Source organism: Chanodichthys erythropterus, chromosome 9, assembly GCF_024489055.1.
Source record: "Chanodichthys erythropterus isolate Z2021 chromosome 9, ASM2448905v1, whole genome shotgun sequence".
Taxonomy (NCBI): Eukaryota; Metazoa; Chordata; class Actinopteri; order Cypriniformes; family Xenocyprididae; genus Chanodichthys; species Chanodichthys erythropterus.
In genome coordinates this window covers 16,167,975-16,179,061 of record NC_090229.1, presented here as the reverse complement: position 1 = coordinate 16,179,061, position 11,087 = coordinate 16,167,975, and the positions used below count along the sequence as shown (strand labels likewise).

The 11,087-nt window shown below is 35.1% G+C and overlaps 2 protein-coding genes across 2 annotated transcripts; one reads left to right on the top strand and one right to left on the bottom strand.

The window, feature by feature from the left end:
* The first annotated feature begins 282 nt into the window (after positions 1–282).
* smim1 (small integral membrane protein 1) lies at positions 283–719 on the top strand. The gene is made up of 2 exons (XM_067393664.1): positions 283–433; positions 542–719. Exons 1-2 carry the CDS (start codon positions 342–344, stop codon positions 663–665), a joined length of 216 nt encoding a protein of 71 aa, XP_067249765.1. The 5' UTR covers positions 283–341; the 3' UTR covers positions 666–719.
* Positions 720–3,252: 2,533 nt separating this feature from the next.
* lrrc47 (leucine rich repeat containing 47) lies at positions 3,253–10,713 on the bottom strand. The gene is made up of 7 exons (XM_067393662.1): positions 10,121–10,713; positions 8,607–9,074; positions 8,376–8,492; positions 7,550–7,665; positions 7,036–7,138; positions 6,678–6,767; positions 3,253–3,612 (listed from the first exon to the last, which is right to left on the bottom strand). The coding sequence occupies exons 1-7, from the start codon at positions 10,700–10,702 to the stop codon at positions 3,391–3,393; spliced, it is 1,698 nt and encodes a 565-aa protein (XP_067249763.1). The 5' UTR covers positions 10,703–10,713; the 3' UTR covers positions 3,253–3,390.
* Between the last annotated feature and the right edge of the window lie 374 nt (positions 10,714–11,087).

Here is an 11,087-nt window from a genome sequence, read left to right as displayed (position 1 = left end):
AATTTGGGGAAAAACAATCAAAACTCTTTAAGAGGGAAACATTGAATGTGAATACAAAATATAGACATATTATATGTACAATAGACCTCAGTCACTAACATAACATGCTTTATATTATTCATTTACTCTTCTTTTTCATGGATAACTAGCCAGATTACTTTCCTAAACACAGGCAAGCCCATTACCTGAAAGTAAATAAAGCTTTGATTGTTATTAAGCTCTGCAAAGCTCTGCTTATGTCTAAAAGTTAAAGGATAAGCTTTTATTTAAATAGCTTGCTAGTAGCTTTTTCTTTTCGCTTTCTTTGTTGCTGACTTTGAGGAGCAGAAAGCTGGAGGGAAATGGAGTCCAATGAGGCCAGTGTTCAGTACAACCACTGGAGCGAAGACAACATAAATATGCGAGTACCACATTCACAGTCCAGACTGACTGGGTGAGAATCTGCTCTATATGAAACTAGTGTTCAGAGAACTGAAAAATAAAACATAGCTTCAAGTTGTTAGTAAGATAACTCATGTCAATCACATCTGTGCCCATACAGATTCTATAACAGTCTGTGCACTGGACGGCTGGGTATTGGGCTGAAAGTGGCAGTGTGTTTGACCGTGGTGATAGTTACATACATAATTGGATACATCACAGGATACTACGTTCACAGAGGCTGATGAGGACACTCCACATATCTTGAAGGAACTGGATATTGGCTGCTATTTGAATTATGGCTGCAATATAAATTATGTCCATCAAGAAAAAATTTGGTTTATTGCTGTTTATCATAGTACCAACATTCATAATTTTTTTTTTAAAGGGCTATTCTGCAACTCAGACATATACATTAAATTTATTTTAACTCAATATCTTAACCAATTAAATGTAACAAATAAACAAATAAAAATCTTCAGTCAAAAACAGACCAGATTTTATTTTATTTTATTTTTAAATGTCAGTGATCTCACCATCTCATATTCAAAAAACATAATATAAGTCACATACAGTTTGCTATTATGGCAATACTAAAAAATTATAAAGTTACAAAAAAGAACAGTAAACACTTTAAAATGAGGTTAAATTGGTTAACATAGTTAATGCATTAGTTGTTATAAACTAAAGTGAACAACACTTTCACAGCAGCATTTATTAATCTAGGGCAATATTAATATCTACACTGCTATGCAAAAATTAAGGGCCAGTAAGAATTGTTTAAAGAAATTAATACTTTCAGCAAGTAAACACTGAATTGATTGTGGTTCTTTTTAACTTTCGATTCATAAAAAAGCCAAACATGTATCATGGTTTCCACAAAAATATTAAGCAGCACAACTGTTTTTAACACAGATAATAATATAAATTGTTTCTTAAGCATCAAATCAGCATACTAGAATGATTTCTGAAGGAATATGTGACACTGATGACTGGAGTAATGATGCTGAAAGTTCAGCTTTGCCATCACAGGAATGAATATATATATATATATATATATATATATATATATATATATATATATATATATATATATATATATATATATATATAAACATTTATTTTAAACTGTAATAATTTTTCACAATATTACCATTTTCTGTATTTTGATCAAAAATATCTTACTGCCCCCAGCCTTTTTGAACAGTATACTAAGACAACTTTTCACGTTGAAGTTACTGTTTTAAGAATAAACAAGACACCCGATGCATTAACTTATGTTACCAAATTGAATATTATTACACTGTTAACAATTAACATTCCATTAGACATCATTCCCGGTCATAGATGATTTTAATAGTATCCACATCCTGCTCTTCTAGTGTTTGATCAATAATCTCATCTTTTAATGGAGAAAACAAGCTTGCATTTACTTTGACGATCCACGCTGTGATCCTTTGGTTAGTATAATACTCGTCCTCCTGATTGTCCATCATTTCATTCACGTCCTCCTCATTTTCCATCTCAATAGCCGAATCAGAGCGCGTCTGCACAGGTCTGCCCTTAGATACACTCGCTGTGTCCCTTATCCTTTCTTTCATCGCTTCTCTGTCATTGGCACTGACGTTGCTGGGCTCTACACCCAGAGATCCATTGTGTAGCTGCGGTGCTGATGGATCAGAAATCTTTGAGCTGTCCTGTCTCAGTTCTTGGTTCTGAACCAGCACTCTCTCATTAAAGACAGCCAGCCTGCTGCAGATCAACTGGGTGGTTGCATTCTGCTGACATCCCTGCTTTTGTCTGCTAAACAATGCCTTGTCCATCTTTACGCTGGTGGACAAGATATTGGCTTTCTTCTCCTGACATCCTACCCTCCAGCTTGGCACACAGGTTTTTGCACTAGACATGGATATGGTAGATATTCTTGGGCTGTAAATTGGAGGCAGCGAGCTACTCTTTGCCAAAGTCCTGCCATCGTTCCCTTTCGGCATTAAAATCTTCTGAGTTTTGCAGGTTTGATCTGTACCATTGCCGGACAATTTCCTCTCTGATGATAAATGATAGGATCCCTTCGTTCCAATCAACTCGAGACAAATGGGCTCCGATGGGCTGGAGGTCTTAAAAGTCTCAAGCTTATGGAAATTCTCTTGGATGCCATTATGAGTTTTGTTAGATCCACTCTTCCATCTTGTCCTGCGGCCCCAATTGTCATTTCTGTGGTCACTCTGGGTCATTTTCATAACTTTTTAATAAGAGCTTAGCAAAATAGTCTGCTGTCAATGTCATGTGCCATGATGGACTGTCCTGAGAGACAGAGTCCTACCTGCATCTCTTATAGACAGCTCAGACTTACTCTCCTCCTCTTTACATTTCCTGAGTCCACCAGTCATCTGATCTGTAACCAAACCCGGAGCATTCATGTGCTCCACGGGTACATACACAGGATGCAAACAATGTTAAGTGTTCACTAAAAATGTTTGAAAATGTGAATTTTTAAAGTGGTTAATGTGAACTTTAGTTAGGAGCTTAAACTATGAGTTTTGATATTGATGTAGTTGTTTTCCATCTAGAAGGACTAAAGTTCCTCACAGTCAACTTGAGGTTAAAACCTTGCTCAAGTGCATGATATAAGAACATGATATAAGATTTCACTGTATTCTATAGCTCACCCAATGGGGAAATTAGTGAAACAAGGTGAATTTACAAAAAATGTGAAGTTTATTTAACTGACAAGGACAAAGTAAATAATTCATATTAAATTATATTTAGAAGTATAAATCTGTGTTCTATAAACACAAAAGCTTGATTTTTTTTTTTGAATAGACACCTTAGGGAGTGTAAATGAAAACCACTACATACAATATTTAAATTAATGTTTTAATAGCTGTTTTAATTGGATTGGAGACAGAATTTTATGGAAAGTGGGTTAAATGCATTGCAAAATTACAATGAAAAAACAGCTGAATTTTGTTATCGGATGACTGATAGATTGCTGACGTCGGACATCAGGTCAGTTTTTGATGGGTAGACCACTTTAAGGTTTCCTTCTTCATCCACAACCTTCACTTGTAGTACAGTCAGCTCAGAGGAAGCCGGCTTTGCTGCGGGACCATCTGAAATCACATCTGCCTCTTCATCCGAGCCCACGTCGTCCTTGAATTCAAAGGCTAATTTGTTAAGCTCTGCCATTTTCTGAAATATAAACAAGAATAATTAGGAAAAAAATGCCGTTTTCCATTGCAAAAAGGCTGCAATGAATGCTTAAAGGTGCCCTAGAATTAAAAATTGAATTTATCTTGGCATAGTTAAATAACAAGAGTTCAGTACATGGAAATGACATACAATGAATTTCAAACTCCATTGTTTCCTCCTTCTTATATAAATCTCATTTGTTTAAAAGACCTCCGAAGAACAGGCGAATCTCAACATAACACCAACTGTTACGTAACAGTCGGGGTGTCGCCCCCAATATTTGCATATGCCAGCCCATGTTCCCAACATTATGAAAGGCATTAGACAAGGGCAGTCAGTATTAACGTCTGGATGTGCACAGCTGAATCATCAGACTAGGTAAGCAAGCAAGAACAACAGTGAAAAATGGCAGATGGAGCAATAATAACTGACATGATCCATGATTACATGATATTTTTAGTGATATTTGTAAATTGTCTTTCTAAATGTTTCGTTAGCATGTTGCTAATGTACTGTTAAATGTGGTTAAAGTTACCATTGTTTCCTACTGTATTCACGGAGACAAGAGCAGTCGTTATTTTCATTTTTAAACACTTGCAGTCCGTATTATTCATAAACACAACTGGTGCGTCCCAATTCGTGTACTTGTGCACTATTCTATGACGTTTTTAAGTATAAATAGTGCGAGTAGTGCGTTCACACTGAAAGTTCCAAAAAGAAAGTACACTTTAAATACCCGGATGATGCACTAAATTAACGGAAAAAACGAAGTGTGGAATGTTGGACACTTCGTGCACTCGACTGTCGCAGCTTTAATTACGTAGCAGAGGGGAAGGGAGGATCGGACTCCGTTGTTAAATGACAAAATAACCTCATACAATTCACGCACTACATGGATCAGTGCATAGTGCACAAGTACATAGTGTATAAGTGCATAGTGTATAGTGTGTCATTTGGGACGCAACTAACTTCATTCTTTATAAATCTCTCCAATAGTGTAGCATTAGCCGTTAGCCACGGAGCACAGCCTCAAATTCATTCAGAATCAAATGTAAACAATATAACAGTAAACAATACTCACATAATCCGACGCATGCATGCAGTATGCATGACGAACACTTTGTAAAGATCCATTTGAGGGTTATATTAGCTGTGTAAACTTTGTTTAGGCACTGTTTAAGGTAAGCGCAAGCTCCCTGGGCGGAGAGCATGAGAATTAAAGGGGCCGCGCAGCATATATCAGCTCATATTTAATGATGCCCCAAAATAGGCAGTTAAAAAAAACTAAAAAAAAAAAACAATGGGGTATTTTGAGCTGAAACCTCACAGACACATTCAGGGTACACCTTAGACTTATATTACATCTTGTAAAAAAACGTTCGATGGCACCTTTAAAGGAAAATGCTTGTTTAGTGTGAAGTGCCTTTAGAGGAGAAAAACTATGTGAAACCATATACATTTAAACAGCAGGAGCAGATTCTCTTGTTACTCAGTAACAGCACAATTGCTGATGAAAGTCATTTGAATGCACTGACCCAGATGATAACTGATTCAATGTCACTGAAAGTGTGATAATTCAGAGAGTCTTATGTTATCTTATCGTAAAATATTCAGTAGTTATTTGAGCTGTCGTTAAAAAAAGAACGTGCGAAAGTGGGACAGGTCATTTGTATCATGGAGGAAATCTCATTGCTGCAATCTAAGCCAAATGCTTGGTTTTGTCTTCCATGTCACGTTTCACGGTTTTCCATTAAGTCAGGTACAGAACTTTTTTTAAATTGCAAAAATTGGAAAATTAAAACAAAAATGCTATAATGTAGGAACATTAATTAAATTAAAAGGACAACTTGACTAATAATATCAGCAGCAGTCAGGGGCTCTGGAATTGCATTTTGTAATGGTGCAATGCCCCCGAGACACTGTATACCAAGTGTGTGTGTGTGTGACTGCAGAAAGATGAGCTCATTTCTTCCACAAGGGTATCAGCATTCAAAAGCTGTGCAGTCAAATACCATAACAGCGCTAGGGCAGACTTAAATCAGTGCTCCTACTGTAAAGCATGTCAGATAGTTCATATAAAATATTGTACATTATTTACAGCATAGTATAAATATATTATATTATAATATATTATTTACATACTAGTATAAATCAATATGAAAGTGAAAAAAAAAAAGTAGTACTAGAACAGACTGCTGGACTGATAATGATATTGATAAAGCATTAATTTAATTAACCTTTTTTGTGAATATCTTGGCTTATTTTGCAAATTTATATTAGGCAACGGCAAATGCAAATGGCAATTGCAAATGGCAATTAGATGCTATTTACACTTAGTGAAAATAGCATCTCTTGCAAAAAAAATGCTATTTACACTAAGTGAAAATAGTGATAGATTCTATTTACACAATGTAAAAGTATAATTTCTTCGCAATAAGAGTATAAAGTAATTAGGCCATCTATTCTATACCTTATATTGGCAGATACCATTTGCACCTTAGTATTTTGTACATTAACAGGATGCAATAATATCAAAGAGTGTAAATGATTATATTTATTAAAATTATTAAATGGATGCTGCCTTAGTGGGAGAATAAAAACCCTCCCTACAACTTCCCCTAACCCCACCCAATAAACACTTTTAATATTATTAAACACTCGTTCACAGTTTATTTCCACTTGTAGAACATTATTTTCATTTTTATTGAAAATAAATGCGAGCTCGGAAAAAAGGTGGATTCGAACCCGCATTGATTGCGTTAAAAGTCAAGTCTTTGAGCCTTACTTCCTACTGCTGCACCACTGAAGACGCTGAATTCTGCATGTGTGTGTGTTTTTTTTTTTAAACTTGAGTGGCCCTACTAGACATTGGTGGGCGAAGCTAGTGTAAAGCATTTGCCTACAAGGAATGCTATTTGCACTTAGTGTAAATAGACACTCCGTTTATTATATTACTGTGTTCATATGTGAATAAACAAAAATGCTAAATTAAATATTTAAAATAAAACAAATGAAAATGTTAATACAAAATAATACAATTAAATAAAACACTAATGATGTCTTACTATTATTAGTGCATCCATGACATCTTTACAGATCTGCAGACTGGTGGAGCTGGTCACTTCTAAAAACAGCTCTTGTGTGGTCTTCCTTATCTGCAGAGACAGAAGTTTTTGCTAAAAAATTGTTTGGCAAATTAATTAAAATAAAATAATAATAATTATAAAAGGCATATTTTCTTTTAAATGTCTACACACAGACATTTGCATTGACAAGAATGTATGAATAAGGACAAGAATAAATGATAAATGTCATAAAAACCATATAAAGTCATAAAATCAGTCAAGTCTGGTTATGCCATCCACCTTCATCATCAAGACTTAAAATAACCTCTGCACACTTCACTTAATTTGCATAGATTACCTTTGTCCTCTCGCTGTTTGTGATTGGTGGGAATGAGACCACATGATCCTCTGCATCAACCAAGCAGGGGTAGAGATCTTTCCCATCAAGAAGTTGAAGGTATCTGTGATGAAGAATTTGTTCATGAAATGCTGAATAATAAATAACGCTTAATAATGAGCTCAGTATTTGCACTTCGTGTTCTGTGCAGCCAGTGCAATTACATGGATGAAATTACACCAATTACCCACAACAACATGATAGGTGTCTGACAAACGAGGGATATTTTTCGGATCACTTAGAAAGGGCTTAGATAGTAAACAATGCAGTTAGGGAGCATGACATGGTCCCTTTTTTTTTGCAATTGGAAATAATGTTACATTTATACGATTTAGAAGCACAAAACCTTCTGCATTCTTTTGCTTGAGAGATTGCACCCTCTACTGTTTCAATATGTACTGCATACAAGTCATTATAATGTATATTTGCAGCTATTAATATTATATAATCAGGCATGTAATACATGCTTTCTTACTTATGGAGTCCTGAAACATTTTGTCGTTTTTTCTGTTTTCTCTGTTCATCTGCTTCCTGTTGAAGTTGCTTCAGCAGTTCAGCTGCCTTTATCTCCTTACGACCCAGAGGAACTATCTACACATTTCCAAAATAAAACAATTCATATATGACAATATTATCAAAGTACTGTTTTGTAGGTATGTTTACATGTGGTGGTAATGTTTCAATGGAAATTTGTCATGAATATTTTCATCATGCAGCAAGCAAACATTTCATAAACACAATAAGGCACTCAAGGACATGGTTTATTGTGAATATAGTCAGCTGAAGGGGTTTCTCTCACTTTATCTACAATATAGCATAAAGTGTCTCTTAGCTTATTGCTTAAGCCTGTTCTCTGGCAAATAAATGAAACCATCAATTATGAGAATGAAACAGCGTAACACATCCTATTGTCCTACAGCCTGTGGCCTCTTAGAGAGGTGCCGAATTCACTGTCAACACAAAAGAAACAACAGCGAGAAAAAGGACTGTTCATTTATTATTAAAAACTGAGGATTATGGGACTTCTCTGTGTCATTAGTTAGATGGTGGCTTTGAAACCAGATTCCCACCATTCATAAAAACTGTATCGACAACGGTTATTAAATATTCATTGTTCCTTCATTGTTTGACTGTTACGCAACTACTAGAGATGCTCTGATTGAGGAGTTACGCAACAAACTAGAGAGACGTGTATGATTGTGAAAGATCACGACTGTTTAATTGTGTTAAATTAAGGATTTATTCTAAACGTGCATACGAATATGAGGTCAAGCAAAAGAGTGATAAAATGCCTCAGATACCTTCAATGTATCCGGTGACCTGACGTCATACGTCAGAGGAGCCTTTAGTAAAGCCAGGTCATGAGTTGCGATGGTTGCCGTTGTCCTTTTGGCACAAATATCATCATGAAGTTTGGTCTGCAGACAGAATGGTAATACAGGAATATTTATAGAAGCTTATATAAAATTAATCAGAAACAGACAGAACACATTATGTTTGATGGCCAAGATATTTGTTGAAATCTGTGTCACCTGAGCAACTAGAAATCGCTTGAGTGCACTTCCTTGTCTGAGGTTCATGCCTTTTACAATACAGCACACTATGTATGGCCGGACATCCTTGATGCCTGCGGAAACTTTCACCGTAACAGCTGTGGGTGCTTCGGATGCGTGTAGAACTCTCACAATCATCCGATTAAGCTCATCCACTTCCTCTGCCTCTTTTTTCCCTTTCTGCTTCGCAGCGCTTTTCTTCTTGGAGACGTTACGGCCACTGTCAACCTTCTCGCCCACCTCTCCATCCTGCTGCTTGCCTTTGCCTTTTCCCCTCCCTCCTGCCCTCAGGTACTCTAGGACTGATTTGGTCTGGCAACCATTGACCATCTTCTCAAGCCTCTTGTCCTTCAGCTTGTTCCCTTTAAAATTGGTCTCTTTCAGCTTGGGGCAGTCGGCCAACTCGTACGGAAGCTCCTGGAGCTTGTTGCTGGAGAGATCCAAAACCTGAGAAAGTGGGATGCATGAGAAGATTCTGGAGACATTCAACCCTGGCAATTTAAATAATACTAATACTTATTAATATACAGTAATGTCCAAATATTCTGAGACCACTTGAGAAATGCTTGCATTTTCCATTATTTATTATTCAAAAAAAAAAAAAAAAAAAAAAAATCACACAACTGACTATTTAAATTTAAAAGGTCTAAAATAGTGGAATGCTTCTATTTAACTGAAGACTGGAGCAATGGCTGATGAAAATTCAGCTTTGCAAAACAAAAAAGCTTTTTACAAACTATATTTTAAAGTATATTAAAAAAGAAACCATTATTTTAAATTATTTCACATTATTACTGTTTTTTCTGTATTTTTGATCAAATAAATGCAGGCTTGATGAACATAAGAAACTTTTTAAAAAACATAAAAAATAGTAATGTGTCCAAACTTTTGACTGGTGTGTGTAAAAAAAAAAAAAAAAAATTAATTAATTAATTAATTAAAATTATAATAATGATAATAATAATAATAATGATAATAATAATAATAATTTATATATATATATATTATTAATAAATAAATTATTATTAATAATATATATATATATATATATAATTGTTATTATTAAAATATTATTATTAATAATATCATAAATTATATATATATATATATATATATATATATATATTTGTTTTTTTTTGAGAACACCACCTACAATCTTTAGAATTACTTCTAAAAATCACAATTGATTATTGATATTTAATGAGATGGTTCAATAAATACACCCATTTAATATTATTTTCTAATTTAATTTAAAAAAATTATAAATTATATAATTATAATTATATAAAAATTAATAAAAATATATTAAAATGATTCTATAAAATAAATAAATAGGAAATTGTGTTTCACTTTAGTACATAATACACCACCTTCACTCTTGGATTTGATTTCAAAATAACAACTAATTACATTTTGTATTTAATGAACCATTTACATATTCAATTCAAAGACAGTATAATTTCAAGTGGATTTCACTAACAAATGAAACGCACCTTCAGAGCAGGCAGGTTATGAACTTCATTGCTCAGCTCCTCTATGGCGTTTTCTGATGCAATAATGCTGCTGAGGAGCTCCAGCTTGGAGCACCATAAGTCTTCTGGGAGCCGTGAGAGCGCATTTTTGGACACATTGATGCTGGCGAGCTTCACACACTTGCTCAGACCATTCGGCAGAGCAGTGATGGTGTTGCAGCTGACATTTAAAGTGTTGAGCTCGCTCAATGCACAGATCTCCTCGGGCAAAGCCTGCAGCTGGTTGACAGACAAATCCAGGACCTTTATCGTCTTCAGATCACCGATGCTTTTTGGGACTGAAGTGAGCTTGTTCCTGCAGAGGATCAGACTCTGTAGATGAGACAGATGTCTGATGTTTTCGTGGATCTCATGTAAACTGGGACATTGACTGATCTCCAGGTAGTTCAGGAGCGAGAGTGAATAAAGTCGCGCATGAAGTCCGCCGCTATCCTTGATCTTTTTATCAACCGCTGAACCTTGAAGCACCAGCTCACGTCTGTTATCCTTTTCTGCTTTTTCTATTTCTGGCCAAATATTCAGTGAGCTGTTCTCTTCGGCCATGCTGTCCAGCGTAAACCCGAACGTGAAAACAACCCGGAAGCGTTCAAGTAGATGACGTTTTTTTATTATTATTTATTTATAATTTTTCTCTTAAATTTTAATTAACTTTATAAGCATTGGAATTTTTAAGGAACATTTCATATCACATATTTTTTTATTTTTCATAAATTTTACACGCTGACTTAAGGTAATACACCGTCTCTCATAAGACTCATTCTAAAAGAACTACAAGTAACAGCATCCCGTTCTGGAGTTTTGATTCACTCGAGTGAATCGAATCTTTTGAATCTGTTCTTATAAAAGATTTGTTTTCTGATCTTTCGGGTTACGTCATAATCCAATAGGTGGCGAAGTGGATTTTTTTGTCTCTGTGTGTGTGCGTGTT

Bases quoted from the DNA above. Each gene is read 5' to 3' on its own strand.
- smim1 (XM_067393664.1), top strand. From the start codon at position 342: ATGGAGTCCAATGAGGCCAGTGTTCAGTACAACCACTGGAGCGAAGAC. The intron at 434-541 runs GTGAGAATCTGC...GTGCCCATACAG, and splicing joins TCACAGTCCAGACTGACTGG to ATTCTATAACAGTCTGTGCA.
- lrrc47 (XM_067393662.1), bottom strand. From the start codon at position 10,702: ATGGCCGAAGAGAACAGCTCACTGAATATTTGGCCAGAAATAGAAAAA. The intron at 7,139-7,549 runs GTAAGAAAGCAT...TCTTCATCACAG, and splicing joins AATGTTTCAGGACTCCATAA to ATACCTTCAACTTCTTGATG. The intron at 3,613-6,677 runs GTAAGACATCAT...TTTATATTTCAG, and splicing joins TCATGGATGCACTAATAATA to AAAATGGCAGAGCTTAACAA.